This window comes from Xenopus tropicalis, chromosome 10 (genome assembly GCF_000004195.4).
Source record: "Xenopus tropicalis strain Nigerian chromosome 10, UCB_Xtro_10.0, whole genome shotgun sequence".
Taxonomy (NCBI): domain Eukaryota; kingdom Metazoa; phylum Chordata; class Amphibia; order Anura; family Pipidae; genus Xenopus; species Xenopus tropicalis.
This window is the reverse complement of record NC_030686.2, coordinates 8,635,048-8,662,427: the sequence shown is the minus strand read 5'-3', so window position 1 is coordinate 8,662,427 and position 27,380 is coordinate 8,635,048. Positions and strand designations below refer to the sequence as shown.

At 43.8% G+C, this 27,380-nt stretch overlaps 1 protein-coding gene across 1 annotated transcript in view; it reads right to left on the bottom strand.

Annotated features, from left to right (window-relative positions):
• Positions 1 to 10,695: 10,695 nt before the first annotated feature.
• Positions 10,696 to 27,380, bottom strand: part of top2a (DNA topoisomerase II alpha) — a 32,144-nt gene continuing 15,459 nt past the window's right edge. The window contains exons 24-38 of the mRNA XM_002942586.5: positions 27,135 to 27,330; positions 26,959 to 27,050; positions 26,120 to 26,260; positions 24,629 to 24,712; positions 24,331 to 24,525; positions 24,067 to 24,196; positions 23,830 to 23,976; positions 23,367 to 23,541; positions 22,970 to 23,022; positions 22,525 to 22,677; positions 15,420 to 15,594; positions 15,008 to 15,060; positions 14,563 to 14,715; positions 12,885 to 13,096; positions 10,696 to 12,289 (exon numbers count right to left, since the gene is read on the bottom strand). Coding sequence (XP_002942632.3) covers positions 12,146 to 12,289; positions 12,885 to 13,096; positions 14,563 to 14,715; positions 15,008 to 15,060; positions 15,420 to 15,594; positions 22,525 to 22,677; positions 22,970 to 23,022; positions 23,367 to 23,541; positions 23,830 to 23,976; positions 24,067 to 24,196; positions 24,331 to 24,525; positions 24,629 to 24,712; positions 26,120 to 26,260; positions 26,959 to 27,050; positions 27,135 to 27,330 — 2,103 coding nt within the window. The 3' untranslated portion in view covers positions 10,696 to 12,145. The remainder of the gene's footprint in view (positions 12,290 to 12,884; positions 13,097 to 14,562; positions 14,716 to 15,007; positions 15,061 to 15,419; positions 15,595 to 22,524; positions 22,678 to 22,969; positions 23,023 to 23,366; positions 23,542 to 23,829; positions 23,977 to 24,066; positions 24,197 to 24,330; positions 24,526 to 24,628; positions 24,713 to 26,119; positions 26,261 to 26,958; positions 27,051 to 27,134; positions 27,331 to 27,380) is intronic.

The following is a 27,380-nucleotide window of genomic DNA, read 5'->3' as shown; positions in this document are numbered from 1 at the left end:
AGATGGTATTTTTTAATTTCAACAGGGAGTTTTTTTTACGTAATATGTTTAAAATGTAGAATATAGACATATTTATCCATTCTGGGATTCTCTCTCACAGCAGAAGAGCAAATGCCTGGTTGTTGCAACCAAAAGTAACCAAGGGATTTTGATATACAAAAATGGTTAAACGAAATCCTTGTGTTTTAGCCCTGACCTAACGGTTATCACTTTTTTCCCCATTTTTTAACTTATTGTGGTTTTATTCTTATGATACAGGTATAGTCTGTGCAGCTAAAGGCCTGGTCATGTGACCATGACATGATGACATCACAATACCCAAGAAGGCTGTCTTTGCAGCTACAGGCCTGGTCATGTGACCATGACATGATGACATCACAATACCCAAGAAGGATGTCTTTGCAGCTACAGGCCTGGTCATGTGACCATGACATGATGACATCACAATACCCAAGAAGGCTGTCTTTGCAGCTGCAAGCCTGGTCATGTGACCATGTCATTATGACATCACAATACCGTAGAAGGCTTAGAACCCACACAACCAGATTGTTATCAGTCTGCATTCAGACTTGGTGACTGACAGAGGTAAGTTAATAGTTTAGTTTAACTAAGCTAATGATATATCTGATATATCATGGCCCATGTTAATCTACCTCGCCTTTTAAAATCAATTGGAAAATCTATTTCAAAACCTTTTAAAAAGCATTTTGGCAAAGAAAAGAATAAGAATGATACTAAAACAAATGCCCAAGCGAATGAACATAACGCTGATAATGAGGCGGAAACTTGCAAGTGCTGTTTCCCCAAGTGCAACTTCTTGAAGAGGTTCAAGAAACGGAAGGAAAAAACAATCGTCATCCAAGAGGAGGCAATAGAAACACCATTTTGTCCAGAAGAGGAAAATCGAAATACGGTCTCTATAGAGAACAGTGTTTCGGTTTTACCTCAAGGGAATGATGATTGGCTTCCAGATCTTCTACTGACCAAGAGGCATAAAAAAGAGCTGCAAGCCAACGATTGGCTGGATGATAGAATCATCGACGCAGCACAGAACCTGTTGAAGAAACAGTTTAACGCTGAGGGACTTCAATCCTGTCTCCTCTCTGAGATTGAGTTTGAGCCGGTCCGTGGGCCCTCAGTTCAAATTCATTTCGATAGCACGAGGCAGCATTGGCTGACAAGCTGTTTCAGACATGACCATGTTGAGATAGCCGACAGCCTGAACGCTGCAAATCTTCCAAAAACAGTGAAGAAACAAATAATCGAGTGTTACGGGAAATTGACCATACTAACGATAAAACGACTTAATGTCGATCAGCAGAGAAATACCAGCGACTGTGGGGTTTATGCAATCGCTAACGCGTTTGAGTTCCTGTCCAACGGAGACCCCACTTGTAGGTACAATCAGACGAGGATGAGACAACACCTAATAGAGTGTTTAGAGAGGGGAGAGATTACGGCTTTCCCCAAACAATTAGACAGAAAGAAACATGAGACACCGACCCGTAAATCCTCTACGGGAAGAAAGAAAGAAGTAGAGAAGAAAGAAGAGAGGGGAGAAATTACTGTTTTCCTCGAAAAATTAGACAGAAAGAATGACAAGACCTGTAAATCCTCTACGGTAATAAAGAAAGAAGTAGAAAAGAGAGAAGAAGATGAGAAAAGGACAGAGAATTCCCTTGAGAAGAAGGAGTTATCCCCTTCGGCTCATTTGGGAATCTCTCTGAACAAACTTGTACAGGACTGGTTCAGGTTTGGTTTCCAGACTTTGCACAGAATTCCTGCAGTGCTGTGTAATGGCTGCAACTGTGAAAGCTGGATACAAATATTCTCATGGAAAAACTTCTAGAAGTTTCTGACGGGAAAAAGGGAGATGCCAAATCGCTGAGCTTTCCACCTGATTCCATGGTCTCTTCTGCTCTTTACAGACGTAGAACCATGGTGTTTATGGGCAGCTCGGCTGCAGTTTTGGCAATTTACTTCTACTGGAAGAAGCTGTAGGCACACAATCATACTGCCCCCCCAACCAGCGACGTAACTATCAGGGGGACAGTGTGTGGTGGTACGTGGGAAGGAAGGTGGGGGGGCCCCGTGCAATAACAAAGTTATGTGTCACTGGGCCCCAATATCAGCGAATCCACCAGTTGAAGATGGTGGATTTGTATTTTGAAGACACATTATGGATACCAGATAGGCCGGCACAGAGGCCTGATGATGAAAATTCATTCATATGATCCAAAAGCAGGAATATGTTGATTTTTATATATTTATACTTGATATGAAATATTTCTATTGTGTAAACAAAAATGATGCATAATATATGTTTATCACATGTATATGTTTTTATATTTAATAAACAAAGCAAAACTAATAATGCTATGTCTTTGTTATGAAATGAATGAGTCTTTACCGCTTTCATAAGGGGGTCACTGACCCCAGAAGCCAAAAAACTATTACCCTGTGAGGCTGCACATTTTTTTTTTATTAATTATCATTCTATTCAGCACCTCTCCTATTCATACCCCAGTTACTCATGCAAACCACTGCCTGGTTGCTTAGGTGGTCTGAACCCTAGCAACCCGGAAACCTGTTGAAATTCCAAAACCACTAAAAAAAAAAAAAAAAGGAAGACCAATTGCAAATTGCTTCAGAATACCAAGGTCTACCCTATAGTAATTTATTTTAATGTTCTCATGAGTGAATACAATCTATCCTTCTCTATCCTTATACTGCTGTCATCTCTCGGGGGGTTATAATTTACACTAGGGTTTGGCACCAATGGGTCAGAGTAGTACGAGGGGGAGGAAACGGGCAGGTATTTCCCTAGAGGAATCAGTGCAGAGAAACTTATTTACTAGAGGAGAGGGTTGGGAAGAAACAATTCTTTATTGCTCACAGCTGTCAGGTACCCACAGACTGCCGGTACAGTCATGGGAATTGGGGGCTTTCTGTCCAAAACTGCTTTGTGGGTACCTGACCCAATGAAAGTGTCTAATAGACAAGCCAATAGGGCCTGTAGTTTGGAGGAGATATTGTAACTTTAGAGGAATCTAGTGATGGGGGAAATGCCAAAGCACATGGATGAGTGCAAGCCTAATTGGCGAGTCCCTGGTATTGGAGCTATAGCCTATGTATATCTCCTGAGGGCAATAAGTCACGGATGTGCTTGGCTAGTGTGGAAGGGTATAGGTTGGGGCAGGCTCTCGTGTCTTTAGTGCCTGCAGTGGAACCCATGCCAAGTGTTCATGTCCCCTAAGCAATTGAATAGGGGGATTTTGTGATAATCACTAATAAAGAGAAAAGGATTTAATAGTCTGTGGGTATAATCTCCACCACCAGGGGGCAGGACACTAGCAGAAGAAACCAACTCCTCTACATATTTTATTAAAAAAGAAAAAACTAAAAAAACATCCAAATTGTCCTATTTTGCCATTATAAAGCACTAATTGGAAAGTTAGGCTATTTATACAGTATTTCTCTCCCTTCCCTCTATAAACAGGGCAATGCATTCAGAGCTCCCTAACTAGCTGTAAACAAACCCCCTCCCTTCTTTAAGCAGCAGCCTTGGAGCAATCATTATCAGGGGCTTCTCCGTAGTCTGGTAATTTGTTTTATCAGCTCCTTTGAAGTTCTGCAAGATCAGCAGGTACTAAATGAAACTGGCTTCATATTATTAAATGCCAGAAACAGAAATCACGTATTAAACACATCTAATTGCCATAAACATAGGTTCAGCATAAGCCCTATCCATGGAACTTATGTTGAAAAGGGGAGTATATTGTCCCTTTGACTGTGATTATTAATGTGGCAGGGACCCTTCTACTGGGGCAGGAAGGCTATAAGCGATACACTGCCTCAGCGCAAACATACTGGTGCTACATAAGGATAATAACTGAAGGTAAAATATTTTAAAGGCAAAGTTGTCCTATAAAAAAAAAACATTTTGTCAGCATAAAGCAAGCAACCCCAGACTTTACTAGAACAAAACCTTTATTACAAATAACGTACAGGTACATAGAAAATATGTACAAAGGACAGACAGGGGGAATGTTTATGTACAGTGGGGATTCAATAAATCACTTGGATAAAAATGTTACAAAGCACACAAATAGCCACAAATCCTTCCTACGATCTAAAAGGGCAAGACTCTAAAAATCAGTAACAAATAGGATCAAATTCCTTATAACAAATGAAATTTGCTGGGGATGGGGCAGTCTATGGCAGATACTTCATACATATATTTTAGTAAGTGAGTAGAATTCACAGTAGGAGACAGCGCTGCTATGAGTAGTCAGGGGGACATTTAACGCTAATGTCACACATGGGGGTGCAGAAAGCACCAATGAGTGGAATCCCAGCATTCAGAAAAAGAAATCTGCAAGGCTCTCATTCAAACAACTCTCAGGTTGCTAGGGAAAATTGGACTCTAGCAACCAGATTAATGTTGCCACCTGTCCGGGACAGCCCGGGTTTCGGAAGGGCTGTCCAGGTCAAAACCTCCTGCCCAGTTTACCAAATTAGGAAAACCGGGAAGGACTCGCTGTAATTGACGCGGTAATTGGGCAATCGCTGCGTTATAAACCCGCCCAGTGACAGCACGGCCTGCCTCATCTCCACCCCCTGCTACTTTATGGCTCCGCCTTTTCCCCACCCTCATGACATCAACGCCCACCTCCTGCCCCGGCGATAAAAATGAAGACCAACTGCAAATAACTCAGAAAAAAGCCTAAAAATGTAGAATATAGACATATTTATCCATTCTGGGATTCTCTCTCACAGCAGAAGAGCAAATGCCTGGTTGTTGCAACCAAAAGTAACAAAGGGATTTTGAAAAACAAAAATGGTTAAATAAAATCCTTGTGTTTTAGCCCTGACCTAACTGTTATCACTTTTTTTCCCCATTTTTTAACTTATTGTGGTTTTATTCTTATGAAGATACAGGTATAGTCTGTGCAGCTACAGGCCTGGTCATGTGACCATGACATGATGACATCACAATACCCAAGAAGGCTGTCGTTGCAGCTGCAAGCCTGGTCATGTGACCATGACGACATCACAATACCCAAAAAGGCTGTCTTTGCAGCTGCAAGCCTGGTCATGTGACCATGACATTATGACATCACAATACCCAAAAAGGCTGTTGTTGCAGCTGCAAGCCTGGTCATGTGACCATGACATTATGACATCACAATACCCTAGAAGGCTTAGAACCCACACAACCAGATTGTTATCAGTCTGCATTCAGACTTGGTGACTGACAGAGGTAAGTTAACAGCTTAGTTGTCCTTTAGGGATAATTATCAAATACACCAATAGTAAAAAATATAGTAATATTGCCTTTTTGGGGCAGAAAAATCTAATTCTCTTTTTTTTTACTCTTTATCTAGGCTAATGATATATCTGATATATCATGGCCCATGTTAATCTACCTCGCCTTTTAAAATCAATTGGAAAATCTATTTCAAAACCTTTTAAAAAGCATTTTGGCAAAGAAAAGAATAAGAATGATACTAAAGCAAATGCCCAAGCGGAAGAACATAACGCTGATAATGAGGCGGAAACTTGCAAGTGCTGTTTCCCCAAGTGCAACTTCTTGAAGAGGTTCAAGAAACGGAAGGAAGAGGAGGCAATAGAAACACCATTTTGTCTAGAAGAGGAAAATCGAAATACGGTCTCTATAGAGAACAGTGTTTCGGTTTTACCTCAAGGGAATGATGATTGGCTTCCAGATCTTCTACTGACCAAGAGGCATAAAAAAGAGCTGCAAGCCAACGATTGGCTGGATGATAGAATCATCGACGCAGCACAGAACCTGTTGAAGAAACAGTTTAACGCTGAGGGACTTCAATCCTGTCTCCTCTCTGAGATTGAGTTTGAGCCGGTCCGTGGGCCCTCAGTTCAAATTCATTTCGATAGCACGAGGCAGCATTGGCTGACAAGCTGTTTCAGACATGACCATGTTGAGATAGCAGACAGCCTTAACACTGCAAATCTTCCAAAAACAGTGAAGAAACAAGTAATCGAGTGTTACGGGAAACTGACCGTAATAACGATAAAACGACTTAATGTCGATCAGCAGAGAAATGGCAGGGACTGTGGGGTTTATGCAATCGCTAACGCGTTTGAGTTCCTGTCCAACAGAGACCCCACTTGTAGGTACAATCAGACGAGGATGAGACAACACCTAATAGAGTGTTTAGAGAGGGGAGAGATTACTGCTTTCCCCAAAAAATTAGACAGAAAGAAACATGAGACACCAACTCGTAAATCCTCTACGGGAACAAAGAAAGAAGTAGAGAAGAAAGAAGAGAGGGGAGAAATGACTGTTTTCCTCGAAAAATTAGACAGAAAGAATGACAAGACCTGTAAATCCTCTACAGTAATAAAGAGAGAAGTAGAAAAGAAAGAAGAAGATGAGAAAAAGACAGAGAATTCCCTTGAGAAGAAGGAGTTATCCCCTTCGGCTCATTTGGGAATCTCTCTGAACAAACTTGTACAGGACTGGTTTAGGTATGGTGTCCAGACTTTGCACAGAATTCCTGCAGTGCTGTGTAATGGCTGCAACTGGGAAAGCTGGATACAAATATTCTCATGGAAAAACTTCTAGAAGTTTCTGACGAGAAAAAGGGAGATGCCAAATCGCTGAGCTTTCCACCTGATTCCATGGTCTCTTCTGCTCTTTACAGACTAGAACCATGGTGTTTATGGGCAGCTCGGCTGCAGCTTTGGCAATTTACTTCTACTGGAAAAGCTGTAGGCACACAATCATAGTGCTCCCCAACGTAACTATCAGGGGGAGAGTGTGTGGTGGTACGTGGGAAGGAAGGTGGGGGGCCCCGTGCAATAACAAAGTTATGTGTCACTGGGCCCCAATATCAGCAAATCTACCAGTTGAAGATGGTGGATTTGTATTTTGAAGACACATTATGGATACATGATTGGCTGGCACAGAGGCCTGACGATCTGTATGTGATCTACATGACTGAAGCGTTGGATCTTAATGCGAAAATTCATTAATATCATGGATCCAAAATGATGTATAATTTATGTTTATCACATGTATATGTTTTTATATATAATAAACAGAACAAAACTAATAATGCTATGTCTTTGTTATGAAATGAATGTGAATTCTGGGAATTGGGAAGAGGTATTTTGCTCACACATTTACCAGTGGTAATGTTCCATTTGGGGGTTAATTTAGCCCCCAGCTGGGCATTGGAAGGCACCCCTAAGGAACAGCGTGGTAGCAACAGTTAATACCATTTTCATCTGTCCGGCAACTGCTTCATTAGCCTAAGGACAGCAGAGATGTGAATTCGTTTACAGACGCGTTACTGCAAATTTGGATATTTGGACAGCCATTTGTCTATTGGGCTAGAGCAGTGATCCCCAACCAGCGGCTCAGGGGCACCAAGGGCCCCAAACTTTGTCAAATTTATCAGGTGCGCCTCTAGTCTCGTATGTGGGTTTATACAGAGGAGCTACCGCATTCACAAAATTCTTCCAGGCTGTAACAGTGGGCAGGGTAGAGCCCATTGCTACTGTTTTTTGGGTAGAACAGGAGTATTCTGTAGCGTATCCGGGAGTTATTTTGAGCAATTATACTGTCTAGGACTCCTAGTAAGCAAGTTTCCGGAGCAGTCACAGTAGGGAAGGCTAAGTTATTTGATAAATATATAGTCACTGCTGACCAGAACTTAGCGATATGGGGACATGCCCAGATCATATGAAAAAAGTTAGCAGGGCTGGCTGCACATCTCGGGTACTTATCTGTTAGGGTACGGCCCATCTGGTGCAACCTTAATGGTATGATGTACAGGTGATGAAAGGTTTTATACTGTATCAATCTGTCTCTAGTAGAGATGAGACCGTTATACATGGAGTCTGTTGCCTCCTCCCAATCATCTTGGGTGAGTGCTGGTATTTGGGAAGTCCACCATATTTGTGCCGAGTTAAAGGGTTTGGGGCCTACTGAGAGTAAGTTTTGGTATAGATCTGAAGTAAGCTTTGCTGGATTACTAGAATGGAGGATTACCTCCGCTGTTAAAGAAATAAGCTGAGGGGTGAGAGTGCCAAATTGGTCCCTGAACACTGATCGCAGCTGCAGATATTTGTATAAGTGAATAGTAGGTTGTTGAGCTTTCTCTCGGATCTGTGCAAATGTTGGGAAAGCTGAGTATTCCATAAGATCTCCCAGATATTTAATATTGTGGCGAGGCCAGTGTACAAAGTTGTGTAGTGATCTAAATTGTGGTAAGTATTGGTTACCCCACAGAGGAAGCCTAGACGTGAGTAAGGGTGGCGGGTGTTTGAGTAGTGCGAGTGCTATGGTCCAGGCTTTGTGCGGGATAGTTAGAGTTGTTGGCAGTGGGTGTCGATATGGAAAATTGCTTAGTCCTTCCAGTGAGCAGAGTATTGTTGCCTGGAGCTGCAGATTTGGGTTATAAGGGTCATGAATAAAGCAGTGTAAGAAGTGTATCTGCGAGGCTAAGTAGTAGTGATAAAAGTGAGGAGGGGCTAGGCCTCCTTCGGTTAGGGGAGCGCAAAGTTTCGTCCAGGCCATTCTAGGGGGGCAGATTGTTCCAGACAAATGGTAGGATAATTTGATTAAGTTTCTTAAAGAACTCTTTAGGGATAAAGATTGGGGCATTATGCAGTATGTATAAAAATTTGGGAAGATATATCATTTTTATTATGTTTATGCGGCCCCAGAGTGAGAGGTGGTAACTTGGACCATTGGGCCAGTCGAGTTATAAGATCTCCTGTCTCCTGCATGATGCCATAGGATCTATGGTTTTCCAGGCTCCTAAGTATTTAAATTGATTGGCCCACTTAGGGGCACCATTTTACTCACCAACCCCTTGGGTGTTGCTCTCAGTGCCCCCAAACCAGGGAGTTATTTTTGAATTCCTGACTTGGGGGCAAGTTTTGGTTGAATAAAAACAAGATTTCCTACCAAATAAAGCCCCTGTAAGCTGATAGGGTGCATAGAGGCCCCTAATAGCCAATCACAGCCCTTATTTGGCTCCTCCATTTTATGGTGCTTGTGTTGCTCTCCAAGTCATTTTACATGTGACTGTGGCTCACCACTAAGGAAGGTTGGGGACCCCTGGGCTAGATAAAGAGCTGGGAGGCGCTCCTATGGAACCTATGGCCAAGCTCAAGTCAGGGTTTTTGCTAAGTTTGGTGTGAGGGGAGTTCTGAAATGGATTAGTTCTGGCTGGTTATTATGGTGGAATAAATGGTGGGCATTAATGGCAGAGGGACTGGCAAAGATAAATGTTATTCATGCAATGAATTGCTATAATAATTTATTGTGTTAAAGGGGTGGTTCACCCTCAGGTTCAATGTTAGTATGTTATAAAATTGAACCGTTTCAATTAGTCTTCATTTTTTTACCTCTTATAGTTTATGAATAGTTTGCCTTTATCTTCTGACTCTTTCCCGCTTTCAAAAGGGGGTCACTGACCCCAGAAGCCAAAAACTATTGCTCTGTGAGGCTACACATTTTTTTTATTAATTTTGCTTCTATTCAGCCCCTCTCCTATTCATACCCCAGTTACTCATGCAAACCACTGCCTGGTTGCTTAGGTAGTCTGAACCCTAGCAACCAGAAATCTCCTGAAATTCCAAGCTGAAGAACAAAAAGCTAAGTCATTCCAAAACCACAAAAAAACAAAAACTGCTTTGTGGGTCCCTGACCCAATGAAAGTGCCTAATAGACAAGCCAATAGGGCCTGTAGTTTGGAGGAGATATTGTAACTTTAGAGGAATCTAGTGATGGGGGAAATGCCAAAAGCACATGGATGAGTGCAAGCCTAATTGGCTAGTCCCTGGTATTGGAGCTATAGCCTATGTATATCTCCTGAGGGCAATAAGTCACTGATGTGCTTGGCTAGTGTGGAAGGGTATAGGTTGGGGCAGGCTCTAGTGTCTTTAGTGCCTGCAGTGGAACCCATGCCAAGTGTTCATGTCCCCTAAGCAACTGAATGGGGGGGGGGGGGGGATTTTGAGTTAATCACTATTAAATACTTTTCTTTATTAGTCTGTGGGACACTGAGACCATGGGTATAACCTCCACCACCAGGGGGCAGGACACTAGCAAAAGAAACTGACTCCTCCCCATCCTGTGTTTTAATAAAAATCCAAATTGTTTTTGCCATTATAAAGCACGAATTGGAAAGATAGGCTATTTATACAGTATTTGTCTCCCTTCCCTCTATAAACAGGGCAATGCATTCAGAGCTCCCTAACTAGCTGTAAACAAATCCCCTCCCTTCTTTAAGCAGCAGCCTTGGAGCAATCATTATGAGGGGCTTCTCCGTAGTCTGGTAAGTAGGTTTATCAGCTCCTTTGAAGTTCTGCAAGATCAGGAGGTACTAAATGAAACTGGCTTCATATTATTAAATGCCAGAAACAGAAATCACGTCTAATTGCCAAAAACATAGGTTCAGCATAAGCCCTATCCATGGAACTTATGTTGAAAAGGGGAGTATATTGTCCCTTTGACTGTGATTATTAATGTGGCAGGGACCCTTCTACTGGGGCAGGAAGGCTATAAGCGATACACTGCCTCAGCGCAAACATACTGGTGCTACATAAGGATAACTAATTATGGTAAAATATTTTAAAGGCAAAGTTGTCCTATAAAAAAAAAAATATTTTGTCAGCATAAAGCAAGCAACCCCAGACTTTACTAGAACAAAACCTTTATTACAAATAACGTACAGGTACATAGAAAATATGTACAAAGGACAGACAGGGGGAATGTTTATGTACAGTGGGGATTCAATAAATCACTTGGATAAAAATGTTACAAAGCACACAAATAGCCACAAATCCTTCCTACGATATAAAAGGGCAAGACTCTAAAAATCAGTAACAAATAGGATCATTTAATTTGCTATAAGGAATTTGAAATTTGCTGGGGGGGAGGGGCAGTCAGCGTTATATGGATTCTCCATTTATGGCAGATACTTAATACATATATTTTAGTAACTGAGTAGAATTTACACAGTAGGAGACATTTAACGCTTATGTCACACATGGGGGTGCAGAAACCGCCAGTGAGTGGATCTACACCCACCCACTGTCAGCCTGTGTGCACACAATGAATTTTGGTGTGAAAATGCATACCTTTGCGTTTTCGTGCAGAAATCCGCTCCTTGTGCACACAGGGCATTGCCAGGGCACTCCATGCAGAAAGTGGATCCGTGCAGTTGGAGAAACAAGCCCTGTGTGTGCCATTAGCCTAACTGCTGCAGTAGGTGCCTATTAAATGTAAACTATGTTAAGAGCAAAATATTATTTTAGACAGAAAAGGTGATAATCTCAATTTACATATCTTACACAAGGAAACAGGCTGCGTGGCCAAATTACGGCAAGGCTCGTTAGTTTTAAGCTTGCGTTGGCTAAATCAGTTCAGCTTTAACCCTTGTGTGACACCTATTGCAAAGGGATAAAAAGCCACACTGACTGCCACCAAACACTGCCCCCTCTGCCCCCAGACAAGTCAATAGAAAAAACCCCTAAAGGTCTCCATACACTGGCAGATCCGCTCGCTTGGCGACATCTTCTCCCGATATCTCCACCTACGGGTGGGCGATATCGGGAGAATCCAGGGTGGCCCTGGGGCCAAACGATCGTATTATAATGACGGGCATAGGCAGAGTCGGTCCGGGGACCGCATCAACGAGCCGACGCGGTCTCTGATCCGACTAGATTTTCAAACCTGCCCGATCGAGATCAGGCCGATTTCAGGCCAGATATTGGTCGGGCAGGCCCGCCGGGAGTGCCCAAACATGGGCTGATTAGCTGCCAAATCGGCAACTAGAATTGGCCCGTGTATGGGGGGGCCTTAAGACTCTTCCAGTGCCAAATTGAAAATAGAAGCAATGACAAACTGCGGATTCTGGAAGGGGATATTTAACTTACACAGAGGGATTGGGAAACTAAACCACAGGAGTGAAATCAAGAGGAGAACTAAAAAGTTCTGGTTAATTAAAACCCAGTTTAAAATGCAAACAAGCCAGGTTTCATTTACAGTACTAGTAAAGGTCTTTAAATGCTAGAAGTGCGCGGCCATTTAAAAAAGCAGAAAGTTGCTTTATATACACACAAAAAACTTTTCAAGAGCTTAATGTTAAAACAGGTCGTCATCCGAATCCTCTAGGTAGGTCACGGGTTTCGTTTGCCGACCGGTTCTGGCACGGGGTACAATATTCTCCATGTCACAATCTGAATCGGAGAATTCAATGGTTATTTTATTTTCCGCTGGCTTTGACTTCTGGAAAGAGAAAAGGAAAAGTCTTTACTTTCAAATATAATGGAAGCTTCAATTAAAGTCCCCAGGAAGTGAATGTTCATATAAAGGAGGATGAAGGTAATTGGTTATATAGAGGTTTCACAGATCTAACTGAACCGGTTTGGGATGCGTTACATGGGAACCTGATATACAGAAAGTGCCGAGTTACAGAAAGGCCATCTCCCATTATAAGTAAATAATAAATTTCCATTAATCCATACTGGGGGCAACACAATCCTATTGGGGTTATTTAATGTTTAAATGATTCCCTTTTCTCTGTAATAATAAAACAGTACCTGTACTTGATCCCAACAAAGATATAATTACCCCTTATTGGGGCAGAACAGCCCTATTGGGTTAATTTCATGGTTAAATGATTCCCTTTTCTCTGTAATAATAAAACAGTACCTGTACTTGATCCCAACTAAGATATAATTACCCCTTATTGGGGCAGAACAGCCCTATTGGGTTTATTTCATGGTTAAATGATTCCCTTTTCTCTGTAGCTAGGAATTCTTGGTTGCCATTACTTTTTTGCCACTGTGGAAATAAAACAGCCATCATATAAAGTTCTTACCGCTGCTGTAGATTTGCTTTTCTTCTTTGGCCCGAAATCAGAGCCGGAATCACTATCAGAGTTCTTCCTCTTTCTTGGTTTAGTTGCCTTCGCTGCCTTTTTAGGGACCGGAGCAGCATCCTCTGAATCAGATGAAGGTTTCTTTGCAGTTGATTTAGACTTTGATGGTTTTGGCTTACTTAGAGCTTCCAAAATCGACGGCTGTCTGTCCTCTGTAAAAATAAAAGTGGAAGATAAACGTCAAAAATGACCACACCTGAATTAGATTCAACCTATTGCTCAGGAGATTCCTAGCTAGTAACTGGTTTATTCAGGGTAAGGAAGGAAAACTTAGGTGAAGCAGTTCCGCTATTGCCCCCGAGTAGCAGGAAGGGGTATAGTATATATGCTGCCCACCATTAAACCAAAAACTGGGTTTAAGTTTGTCTTCATTAGGCAGTCCTCCCAGAAGAAATATACTCTTCAGTAGCTCCACATCCACTTTCAATTGGTCTTTATTATTTGTTATAGTTTATTTATTTGCCCTCATCTTCTAACTCTTTCCAGCTATAAAATGGGGGTCACAGACCCCAGTAGCTCTGTGAAGCTACAATTTTAGTTACTTTTTCTATTCATATTACAGGGTCTCTCAAACCAACTGACTGGTTGCTACAAACAGCAGATGCAGAACATACAAACTGCAGATATGCCCTGGTCTGAATCAAATCCCTGTTCCCAGTGCTGCTCAGCAGGAATGCCTAATACAATGCTACTGGGATATCGCAGTGCTGCTCAGCAGGAATGCCTAATACAATGCTACTGGGATATCGCAGTGCTGCTCAGCAGGAATGCCTAATACAATGCTACTGGGATATTGCAGAGCTGCTCAGCAGGAATGCCTAATACAATGCTACTGGGATATCGCAGTGCTGCTCAGCAGGAATGCCTAATACAATGCTACTGGGATATTGCAGAGCTGCTCAGCAGGAATGCCTAATACAATGCTACTGGGATATCGCAGTGCTGCTCAGCAGGAATGCCTAATACAATGCTACTGGGATATCGCAGTGCTGCTCAGCAGGAATGCCTAATACAATGCTACTGGGATATCGCAGTGCTGCTCAGCAGGAATGCCTAATACAATGCTACTGGGATATCGCAGTGCTGCTCAGCAGGAATGCCTAATACAATGCTACTGGGATATTGCAGAGCTGCTCAGCAGGAATGCCTAATACAATGCTACTGGGATATCGCAGTGCTGCTCAGCAGGAATGCCTAATACAATGCTACTGGGATATCGCAGTGCTGCTCAGCAGGAATGCCTAATATAATGCTACTGGGATATCCCAGTGCTGCTCAGCAGGAATGCCTAATATAATGCTACTGGGATATCCCAGTGCTGCTCAGCAGGAATGCCTAATACTATGCTACTGGGATATCGATCCAGAAACGAGTCCAATTGCCAATCTGGAGCTGTTAAATGCAGCTGTTAACATTTTGCAGCTCTGTATGGGCTTTTTCATGTTCCACCAACTCAAAGTTTCAAAGTAGAATTGGATTATTAGGCATTTACTGCGATACAAACACCAGAATTGTAGTCTTAGTAAAGATCTGTAGTGGGCCAAACTTGGATATTAAGATACTTAAACAAAAAAAATTGCCCACGTTTAATATATTGTAAAACAGAAAAAGTTCTCACCAGTCTTTGGTTTCTGGACTCGTTTTTTAGGTGCAGGTTTCTTCTCTGCCACTTTTGCACTCGATACTTTGGCACTGGGAGCCGGTGCAGGGGCGCTGGGAGCACTGGTCATTATGGGAGTATCCTCATCTTCATCTAATGCAATTATTGGAGCTAGACAAAAATACAACAGAACCAGTCACATTAATACCAAGACATAACTCAGATCTGCCAGGATACAGAATGGTTAATATATGTTGTGTTATGTTATCTATGAATATAGCATGTTTCATTGCAGCAGAAAAACAAGCCAACTTATGGCTGAACTGGGGTAAACATACATGTGTGATCCTTTATTTCATTGTGGTCCCATTTGTACTGGGCTCATAAAACCCCCAAATCACGTTGCCATACGTAATGTATTACTATGTGAATCTCCCAAGCAGCTATTCTTGATAAAACATACCTGCTTTGTCTTTCTGTGGAGAGTTTTCTGGGCTTTCAATCTTTTTAGCCTTCCTGTTAAATAAGTTAAACCATTTTAGACAAAACATCAAATCTTACAGAAAAACAGCCTTTAAATCAGGGGTCACCAACTCTGTATGTTTGCAATTCTGTTACTTTTTTTTTTAAGTTTTTAAATCACTCCCCTATAGATATTTCAGCCTCATTCAAGTTCCTAGCTGGTTGCCAGAGTAAAAGTGCATGTTGTCTGTATAATACTAACATTTAGAATCTACCAATTTCCATCAGGATGCCAGTAAGGTAGTTTCCAATCACATAGTTTTTTAGTAAGCAGCATTATATGCTGGAAACAAAATTGTCACCAAGAAATGGCTTAAGTTGATTTGTACCTAAAGGGAGGGGAGAGTACTCACTTGGGCGCAGCTCTGGGCTTTTTGGCTGGCTTTGCAACTACAAAGGATTCATCTTCTGAATCAGATTTTGGGTTGAAATCACTGAATTCACTGTCACTCTTCTCCTGAGGCATCTTTATGCCACTTCCCTCTTCTTCACCGTCTTCATCAGAGCTCAACATATAGTTCACTTTAGCTAAAAGCAAATAAAAGCATTTGTTATCAAGCAGAACCCTTTTATGTGGTAACACATTCCATAGCAGGCCTAGGCAACTATCAGTAAATGAATGAATGAATGATGAAACAATGAAGAGGCTCTAAAATCAAACAAAAAAACACCCAGCATCTTATTACCTGTGATAAGGAAATTTATGTACTTGCGGTTAAATCCTTTTCTCTCCAGTCTTAAAGGAACAGTAACACCAAAAAATGAAAGTGTATAAAAATAATTACGATATTATGTACTGTTGCCCTGTGTTGGTACAGCTGATGTGTTTGCCTCAGAAAGACTACTATAGTTTATATACAGAATGCTGCTGTGTAGCCATGGTGGCAGCCATTCAAAGGAGAAAAGGCACAGGCACATAGCAGATAACAGATAAAGTCCCATTATATTCTACAGAGCTTATCGGTTATCTGCTATGTAACCTGTGCCTTTTCTCCTTTTTTACAGGTTGAATGGCTGCCCCCATGGCCACACAGCAGCTTATTTATATAAGCTATATTACTGTTACTTTAGCAAATACACAACTTTACCTGTGCAGGGTAACTGTACATTATATTTTAAATACTTTAATACACTTTCATTTTTGGCGTTACTGTTCCTTTAAGGTGGCCATACACGAGCAGATCTGCTCGCTTGGCGATGTCGCCAAGCGAGCGGATCTTCCCCCGATATCCCCACCTACGGGTGGGCGATATCGGGGAGCATTTAGGTAAAAAAAAAAAAATCAGATAGTTTGGCCCTGGGGCCAAACGATCGGATTATGTGGGCGGCAATGGGGCAGTCGGATCGGGGACCGCATCAACGAGCCAATGCGGTCCCCGATCCGACCGGATTTTCTAACCTGGCCGATCGAGATCTGGCCAATTTCAGGCCAGATATCGGTCGGCCAGGCCGCTCTGCTCTCCCCATACACGGGCCGATTAGCTGCCGAATCGGTCCAAGGGACCGATATCGGCAGCTATAGTCGGCCCGTGTATGGGGACCTTTAAGGGGGACACAGGGGCCGTGGGGTAAAGGGCCCCTCCCATCAGGAGGCAGGACACTGAAGAACAGAGTTGAGGACCCTCCTCCTCCTCTCCCTTTATCCCCTCTCAACCCAGAAGGGATTCAGTTTGTAACAAAGAATTAACTCATAGCCGAACTACAACTCCCAACAAGACTGAGGATAACTAAAACAAGAGTTCAGGGAGGGAAGCACTGTGTCCCCCTTACGACTGGAGAGAAAAGGATTTAACCGTAAGTACATAAATTTCCTTTTCTCCCACGTCTAGGGGGACACAGGGACCGTGGGGACGTACCAAAGCCACCCCACATTAGGGAGGGAGAACTCTGCCCGTTTAGGAAACTACTGCCTGGAGCACCTTCCTTCCGAAGGCTGCCTCCGCCGACAGGTAAGTGTTGAATTGATAAAATCTGGTGAAAGTGTGAAGAGAGGACCAAGTAGCCGCTCTGCAAACTTGCTCAGTCGATGCAAGGTTCCGGTGTGCCCATGATGTTCCCAGAGCTCTAGTAGAGTGTGCTCTGATCTTGATTGGTGGTACCTTCCTCTGTGTCAGGTAGGCTCGTCTCACTGTCTCTTATCCATCGCGCTATAGTGAGTGGTTTTCGTGGCTGGGAGACCTTTTCTTGCTCCTGACGGAATCACAAACAGTGTATCTGTCTGTCTAAAAACTCGAGTGTGAGAGATCTATGTCTGACCACGTCCAGGCGATGTTAACTCTTCTCCTTGTCGTTCTTAGGACTACTGCAGAAGGAAGGCAAAACAATCTTGGTGTTTATGTGGAATGAGGATACCACCTTGGGCAGAAAATCGGGGGTTGTCCGAAGTACCGCCCTATCTTCATGTAGGATTAGAAATCATTCTGAGCAGGATAAAGCCCCCAGCTCTGGCACTCTTCTGGCGGAGGCTATGGCGACTAGAAAAACTGTTTTCCAAGTGAGGAATTCTACTCCCACTTCCATCAGTGGCTCAAAGAGGCTGTCAAGGAGGGCGTTCAGAACCAGGTTAAGATCCCACAGAGGTATAGGGTGTCTGAACGGAGGAGAAATGTGAGCCTGAAGGAACTTGCAAACATCCTCCGAAAGGGCTATGCGCTCCTGGAATAGGATTGATAGAGCCGAGACCTGCGTCTTTAGGGAGCCCAGACGGAATCCTTTCTGAAGGCCTGCCTGGAGGAATTGTAGGATTCGAGGAACACTGAATTCCATGAACGAGATCTCCTCATCCTCACACCACCGTCGGTAGCACTCCCACACCCGGTGATAGATCTTTGACATTACCGGCTTTCGGGCCCTAATCATGGTCATGATTACGTCTTCCGAAAATCCCTTCTCTCTCAGTACTGACGCCTCAAGAGCCATCCCGTTAAGACAAAGAGGTGGGGCTTGTGATGGAAGAGAGGAACCTGGGACAGAAGTTGTGGGAATACTGGAAGTTCTACTGGAGGTTCTAATGACATCTCTAGAAGACTGGAGTACCAGGATCTCCTGGGCCAACGTGGTACAACGAGAATTACCGTAGCCGGTACCGTTGCTATCTTCCTCAGTACGCGTGGTAACATTGGGGGGGGTGGGAACACATATGCCAGTCGAAATTGCCATGGGATGGTCATGGCGTCTACCCCTTCCGCCAGGGGATCGCGGTACCTCGCATAGAATCTGGGTACCCTTCGATTGTGCCTGGAGGCCATGAGGTCGATTTCTGGCACTCCCCATTTCTGTGTCAGGCAGAGAAAGCCGTCCTGGTGTAGTTGCCACTCTCCTGGATCCAGATGTCTGCTGAGAAAGTCGGCCTCTACGTTGCTCACTCCTGGAATGTGAATTGCGGATATTTGGGTGGCCGTCCTTTCCGCCCACTCTAGGATGAAGGTCACTTCCTGGTTTGCCCTGCTGCTTCTTGTGCCGCCCTGTCGATTTATATATGCCACTGCTGTGGCATTGTCCGACTGAATTCAAACTGCCTGGTTTCTCAGGAGATGTTCCCATGACTGGAGTGCCCGAAGTATGGCTCTTAATTCCACTATGTTTATTGGAAGACTGTTTTTTTCCCTTGTCCAAATTCCCTGTGCGGCTCTTCCCTGAAACGTTGCCCCCATCCGGTGAGGCTGGCGTCCGTGGTTACGATTAACCACGCTGGTTCCAGGAAGCTCCTTCCCTGTGTTAGCCGTTCTTGTGTTAGCCACCAGGTTAGCGAGCTCACAATGTTTTCTGGTAGGGTTATTCTCTAATGAAGGGTTGTCCTGTTTCAGAGTCTTAACACCGTCGTCTGGAGATGTCGGAGACGGAATTGGGCGAATGGGACTGCCTCCATGGTGGAGACCCTCAGTTCCAGGACTCTCATGCACATCTGGATCGTTGGGTGTGCTGTCGTTCGGAGTAGTCTGACCGATTTCTGAATCTTGAGCTGTTTCTCCCTGGGGAGGAATACTTTCTGAATCTGTCTGAAACTGTAGGCCCAGGAACGGCATACTTTGGCTGGGTGTCAAGGACGACTTGTCCACATTGATGGACCATCCGAACATCTGGAGGCTCTGAACTGTTAGGTGTACATTGTGTTCGGCCAAGGCCTTGGATCTCGCCTTGATTAGGAGGTCGTCCAAGTACGGCATTATAAATACACCTCGGACACGGAGGAAGGCTTCCATAGACGCCATGATCTTCGTGAATGTTCGAGGTGCCAAGGATAGACCGAAGGGTAGAGCAACAAATTGAAAGTGTTGATTCTGAAATGCAAACCTGAGGTACTGTTGGTGGGGTGGGAAGATTGGAATGTGTAGGTACGCATCCTGAATGTCTAAGGAAGCCAGGAAGTCTCCTGGTTCCAAAGCCCGAATGGTGCGCACGGACTCCATTTTGAACCTGTGGTAGACTATCCACTTTAGGTCCAGTATGGGCCAGAAAAGATCCATCTTTCTTTGGGACTATGAAAAGGTTTGAGTAAAACCCTTGAAACCTTTGGTGTTGGGGGACCGGCACAATAACCCCGGTCTCTCGCAGCCTTTCTATTATATAGAAGGCAGCCTGTTTGGAGATCTGATGTTGAATCCTGGACATGAAGAAGTGCCTTGGGGGGCATTGGTGGAATTCTAGCCAGTTGCAATTGTTTGTGAAACCCATGGATCCTCCACATGTAGTTTCCAGACATTTGCGAAATGCCGAAGTCGTCCTCCTATAAGGCCGGTGTCTGAATTCTCCCAGGCGTAGTCATGAGTGTGTGGTCTTATCTCCTGGTGACTTGGGCTGGGGCTGGGGCTTGCGGGACTGCCAGGGGGTTTTTCCCTTGTTGGAGAATCGTCCCTTGAAGGATGACTGGTGGGTTGAGGACGAGCTGGTCTTGGTGCTACGAAACCCTTGGTTACGAAAGGAATGACCCCTTCTTGGGTTGAACGCTGATTTGGGCTTGGTTTGGGGCAGCAGGGTGCTCTTGCCCCCAGTGGCTTGCGAGATTATCTTGTCGAGCTCCTCTCCAAATAGCTTGGAACCCTGGAAGGGGATGGAGACCAGAGACTTTTTTGAACTCAGGTCAGCGGACCAAAGTTTTAGCCCTGCGGGCTGCGACCGAGAGGGCGGAGGCCCTGGCCAGTACCCGAGCTGCGTCCAGGGAGGCGTCTGCTAGGAATTGATTGGCTTCCTGGATGTAGGCTGCTAATTGGACTATCTGTTCCCTAGATCCGCCCCTCCTGGGCGGTCTGAAGAAGGGAGGCAGACCATGACTCGACTGCCCGGCTCACCCAGGCAGACGCTAGAACAGGTCGCAATGCTGATCCCACAGAGAGAAAGTCTGCCTTGAGTAGAGCCTCCATCCTCTTGTCTGTTGGGTCCTTAAAGGCTGAGGCATCTGGCACTGGAATGGCGGTGGCCTTGGAAAGGAGCGTTACCGGGGCATCGACCACTGGAGGTGTACTCCATTTCTCTACGGCCTCCTTCGGGAAGGGATACTGTCTGGTGAAGTGTTTTGAAACCTGGAATTTTTTGTCTGGCGTCTTCCACTCTTCTGATATTATGGCTTGCTTCTGATCGTGGGCTGGGAACACTGCAGAGGTCTTGTGTTGTCTCTTGAACAGTGAAGAGGACTTCTTCTGTGTCGTCTCTTCCTCTTGAATCTGTAGAGTTGGATGCTGAAGAGGAGAGAATTTCTCCTTCGCTAGCCTCCTCCTCCTCGGACGATAGGAGAGATAACGGGTCTCTGGTGGATAGGGTTGGACGGCCGGCCGTCCACTTGCGCTTCTTGTCAGTGGTAGGTGAGGAGGTCAGTTTGGCTAACATCCTGTCAATAGACTAGGTCAGCAGTGGTATGCATTGTAGGCTGGAAAGGGACTGTGACAGTGCTACCGCCCATCCTGGGGCCTCAGAGGTGCCCTGTGGATCAGTAATCCCCTGGGAAGGGGCTTTTGGTACCCCATCTGGAGCTGCTGCAGTGCATGGGGCAGTGGTGCCAGATGTGTGGGGCTGAGCAGGGCTGCAAGCTGGACAGAGTGGCTCAGCTTGGCCCTCTCTGAATTTGGTGAGGCATTTGGAGCATGCAAGGAAGGTAACTGGGTTAGAGTGCCTGCCCCCCCTGGAGAACAGATCCCCCCTACCGTCAGTCATGCTGGAGAGTCCTGCGTGTCACTCAAGCAACTGCTCTGCTGAGGGTGTTGGGAGAGAGCCCACACTCTTGCGCCTGTCAGCGTTCTACCGCGTTGGGGGGAACAGAGGAGCGGAGCGCGCGAGAGAGGGCGCACAGAGTGACGTCACTCTGGCCGCGCCGCTGGCTGGGGCACAGGAGAAGGAATCGGCTCGCCTGGGGGAAGAGCGCCTACTGACTGCCGCCGTTCAGGGGCTGCAGGCAAGAGTGTGTGTCGTGGCCCTCTAGTACATGCGAGGTGGGGGATCTCTCCAGGTTACGCGCTCACCTTACCTCTGGGGGGAGGGGGAGCACTGATGCAAGGCCTGGGACAGCTGTTGATCCCGCGGGGGGGGGGGGGCTAGCCGTCAGTGAACAGCTAGGCTGACACGGCCTCACCCCTGTTAGTGCTACTCACTAACCGTAGGTTCCTTTGGTGGGCCTACCTAGAGGCCATTCCTAACCTCCTGAGGACAGGACACTGAAAAACTGGATCCCTTCCGGGTTGAGAGGGGGATAAAGGGAGAGGAGGAGGAGGGTCCTCAACTCTGTTCTTCAGTGTCCTGCCTCCTGATGGGAGGGGCCCTTTACCCCACGGTCCCTGTGTCCCCCCTAGACGTGGGAGAAACTGGGTTTAAGTTTGTCTTCATTAGGCGGTCCTCCCAGAAGAAATATACTCTTCAGTAGCTCCACATCCACTTTCAATTGGTCTTTATTATTTGTTATAGTTTAATTATTTGCCCTCATCTTCTAACTCTTTCCAGCTATAAAATGGGGGTCACTGACCCCAGTAGCTCTGTGAAGCTACAATTTTAGTTACTTTTTATTAATTTTTCTATTCATATTCCAGGGTCTCTCAAACCAACTGACTGGTTGCTACAAAGAGCAGATGCAGAACATACAAACTGCAGATATGCCCTGGTCTGAATCAAATCCATGTTCCCAGTGCTGCTCAGCAGGAATGCCTAATACAATGCTACTGGGATATTGATCCAGAAACGAGTCCAATTGCCAATCTGGAGCTGGTAAATGCAGCTGTTAACATTTTGCAGCTCTGTATGGGCTTTTTCATGTTCCACCAACTCAAAGTTTCAAAGTAGAATTGGATTATTATTATTATTATATTTACTGTGATACAAACACCAGAAATGAAGTGTTTTACATCGGCATACTTCTGTATACACAAGGTCACGGCAAACGCAGTAAAGATCTGTAGTGGGCCAAACTTGGATATTAAGATACTTAAACAAAAAAAATTGCCCACGTTTAATATATTGCAAAACAGAAGTTCTCACCAGTCTTCGGTTTCTGGACTCGTTTTTTAGGTGCAGGTTTCTTCTCTGCCACTTTAGCACTTGACACTTTGGCACTGGGAGCCGGTGCAGGGGCGCTGGGAGCACTGGTCATTATGGGAGTATCCTCATCTTCATCTAATGCAATTACTGGAGCTAGACAAAAATACAACAGAACCAGTCACATTAATACCAAGACATAACTCAGATCTGCCAGGATACAGAATGGTTAATATATGTTGTGTTATGTTATCTATGAATATAGCATGTTTCATTGCAGCAGAAAAACAAGCCAACATATGGCTGAACTGGGGTAAACATACATGTGTGATCCTTTATTTCATTGTGGTCCCATTTGTACTGGGCTCATAAAACCCCCAAAACACGTTGCCATATGTAATGTATTACTATGTGAATATCCCAAGCAGCTATTCTTGATAAAACATACCTGCTTTGTCTTTCTGTGGAGAGTTTTCTGGGCTTTCAATCTTTTTAGCTTTCCTGTTAAATAAGTTAAACCATTTTAGACAAAACATCAAATCTTACAGAAAAAAAAGCCTTTAAATCAGTAGTCACCAACTCTGTATGTTTGCAATTCTGTTACTTTTTATAAGTTTTTTAAATCACTCCCCCTCATTCAAGTTTCTACCTGGTTGCCAGGGAAAAAATGCATGTTGTCTATATAATACTAACATTTAGAAGCTACCAATTTCCATCAGGATGCCAGTAAGGTAGTTTCCAATCACATCCTTTTTTTAGTAAGCAGCATTAAATGGTGGAAACAAAATTGTCACCAAGAAATGGCTTAAGTTGATTTGTACCTAAAGGGAGGGGAGAGTACTCACTTGGGCGCAGCTCTGGGCTTTTTGGCTGGCTTTGCAACTACAAAGGATTCATCTTCTGAATCAGATTTTGGGTTGAAATCACTGAATTCACTGTCACTCTTCTCCTGAGGCATCTTTATGCCGCTTCCCTCTTCTTCACCGTCTTCATCAGAGCTCAACATATAGTTCACTTTAGCTAGAAGCAAATAAAAACATTTGTTATCAAGCAGAACCCTTTTATGTGGTAACACATTCCATAGCAGGCCTAGGCAACTATCAGTAAATGAATGAATGAAACAATAAAGAAGCTCTAAAAACAAACAAAAAAACCCCCAGCACTGGCCTCTATAGGGCCCCCTTTTTGCACCAGTACTTGCATCAGAGGCATTTGTCGGGAAGCCCTAACACCATGTTAAACACTATGTTCATAAAACCCCAACTGTGTTCAGACTGCAGAGGTAAATTTGCTACTAGCATTTCTCACCTGCAACATTGCGGCGTGGCTGAGCAGCACGTGGCACCACTTCTTCCTCGGACTCGCTCTCTGAATCCTGGAATGTGCTCTTTGCCTCTTTTTTTACTGGCTTGAAGGGTAACGTTGCCTGCTTCTTGTCTTTGACAGCCTTTGCGCCTTTATGTAAAAGCAGTTATAGAAATGTTAGATTGCAGCATAACACCAGCATGCAAACAGAGAAGCTTTCATTAAAAACCATTTACACACCTGGCTCTTTTTTAACTTTTTTGCTTAATCTTTCGGCAAGCGTTAGGCTCTCTGGACTTTGTTCTGGTGAATTTAAGCTGTCTCCTTCACCATCGTCTTCGAAATCCATCTTCTTAGCAACATCCTCACCCTAACAAATGGCAAATGTTTGGGTACATTTTATAAATGCAAAAGTCAATACATATTCTATATATACATATGCTCAAAAAGGCCAGTTATTGTTGAGCCAAGCAAACCTAAATCTATACAGAAACGCTCGTTTACCTTAATTCTCTTTTTCATCTTTTTGGTGGCTTCCGCTTTCATGGCTGTTGTGACCTTAGGGACAACACGCCTGCCATGTGGAGATGGCATAATTTCCTGCAATTGCATTTTCTTTACTTGCGGTCTCCCACTCTTTCCTTTAACCACTTTGCCTGTTGTTACGGACTGTTCTTCCCTTTCTTTGGCTTCTACACGCTGTCACAAAGCAAGAACACAACTCCTGTTGTTGGAACCGCAGCAATTTATATAAAGCAACAAATACCAAATAGACAAAGGAAGGATAGATGTTACTACTTACGTCTAGCTCCTCAACAAATGCAGAAAGGTCTTCTTTCCACAAGTCAGAAGGTGATTTCTTTTTCAGGTCCTGAAGCTCTGCGTTCTAAAAACAAAATGACAGCATTTATTGGAAATGCCAGATAGTGACACTCACCACTAGAGAAGGTGGAAGTATTTAAATATTATCAAACCAACATCAAGGCAACTCCATATTTAGTAATAAGTAAATGCTATGCAGTAAAACCCAAGCAAACATCTCTGATGAGTTATCCGACCACTGAAAGTCACAATTAAAGAAGGGTTGGTTTCTGGAGACAGTAATGTATGTTTGGAAGCACCCCCAGTATAGTATCTGACTGTCGCCAGTGGTGTAACGCCCTAAACTGGCCAGGTCCATAATCCAGGAAAGCAAGAAAAAATGGAAGCCCAGCACACACCAAGATATGATGCTGTAGCAGAGATTTATGGTACCATACCATATGGCTATATAAGGCTGACATTTCATGGGCTTGTATCTGCCGACCACTACTGGTCATAATATCTAACCATCTTAGAATTGGCAAATAAGCCACATTTGTTCCTAGTCAAACCCAAACAACTAAATTCACTTAAGATGGAAAAACAACTCTAAAGAACTATTTTAGTTCTTTGCCATTTAAGACTTTTTGAAAGGTCTTTTATTCAGACAACCAAATCTTTGTAATGATTTTAGAGCCTTTTGAGTTTGAAGATAACCAGCCTCTGGGATGTAATGTAGAAGAACCTATTAAACTGTGTTCCCCTGTTCACACCTCAGGAGCAGTAGAAACCCACAAATAATCCCTGCATACTACAAAAAGAACATATACTGAGGTGGTACTGCAATTAAAAAGTTTTTTAATATATATTTATTGTGCAGACTGTAGGAGCAGTGCCAGCATTGTGTCACTGTAGGCTGCCTGTGTGTGCCATACACACGGGCAGCATAGGGCAAGCAGAGTATGGCACACACAGGTAGGGTAGGGAAGGCAGAGTATGGCACACACAGGCCAAGTATGGCACAAACCAGCCAAGAATGGCACACACAGTGAAAGTATGGCACACACAGGCAGGGTAGGGCAGGCAGAGTATGGCAGGTTTTTGCTGTACTACAACCATTAATATGGGTATGGTCATGTGATAACATGGGTGTGGTTTCAAGTTAATCAAACCCTGTAGAATAGTAAAAAGGTTTGCATATATCTGCTTTTAAAAAGGTTCAAATAAAAAAGATCTAATTTTAACATGGAGCAATAGAATCCCCAATACTTAGGCCCTATAAGATGAAATGGAGGTCTGTGAAACTACAACTGCTTGGGTTGCAGTCCTAGCTGCTTGTTGCAGGTAAGGTCATGTAGCTTGCATCTCAGGACTTGGACAGATATGATAGAAAATGACTAGTCTCAGCACTGTCAAGTAAAAGTCGGAAACACATTTTGCTCATTTGTATCAGGTTTACAACAGTCACGTAGGCTGCATGTCATGGTCATACCTTGACGTCTCTCTGCTTACACAGCTCATCTTTCTTTTCTTTACTCAGGTTCCACAAAGGCATGCCAAGAAGGTAATTGAAATCAGGCCCAGCTGTATTGACTTCTGTTTCTTCTTCTTCTAACAGTTCACCGGCTTCTTCCTGTTGCAATGGTAAAGTGTATTCCAATCACCAGACCCGTTAACTAGAAACAGGATGTTAGCTGTTCTAAAACAACCAAAGTGCCCTTATTTCACTAGTTTGCAACCTCTTTAGTATAAGCTCAGTAATTGCAGTAAGGAAACCCCATCATCCCAGATAGCACATTTGTGTCTGGGCCACATTTCAGAGGCAGGGCTCAAAGCATCCTAATCAATTAAAGCATGTAGACAAAATTATATCCTTTACAGTCATTTTTTTTAAAGTATCACTTTTTAAACATCTTTTTGTTCAGATAAGCTTATGGCACAAAGCTATAATGTGAGGAACTTTTTTTTTGCATTACTGACCAGGAGCAAGTCAATGCTAAGGAACAACTGTAAATGAGTGAGCTCTTTAGTTATACTGCTATTTTAGGCTAATGCCCCTTGGAGCGATTTAGTTGCCCAGATCCCTGCTACCATGGGTGACTAGCCACTCCGAACAAATGCAATAACTTAATGGAATGGCCTATGCACCACTTCTGTTTTCCGAAGTCATGCAATGTTGCCTGTAGGAGGCATTTCAGAGTAATTAGACACACACGGTAGTAGAGATCTATCACAGCTGACTTAATCGCTCCATTGGACATTAGCCTTGTGTTGCTTTTGTTTCGTGATTAAGAACAGATTCCATCAAGACAACTTTACACAAATGAATACCTTCTCCTGAGTTTGTTTCCAGGACTTGACGGGGTCCGAGTCGTATCCTCGTTGGACAAGCATCTGTATAAGCTCTTTCTTTGGTTTGTTTTCTAGAAGAGAAGGACGCCATTGGGTTAAGATTAAGATAGATTAAGAAACACACAAATGTATGATTGTTATATCAGATTCCTTACCTATGACGATCTTGCCCTCTATTTTTTCTAAGATGAATCTGGCCTGGTTGGAAAGTCTGGAGGCCTCAGCAGTTAGCATGCCTACAAGCCAGTCCTTTCTTAGAGAATAATACTTAAGTCGAAGGACAAAAAATTCCCGCAAGATATCAGTCGCTGTTTCATATTTCCTCAAGCACCCAACGTGGTCAAATAGCACCTGAAAAATTACCAGCACATTATACATGCTACTGTAATTGGTATATGTCA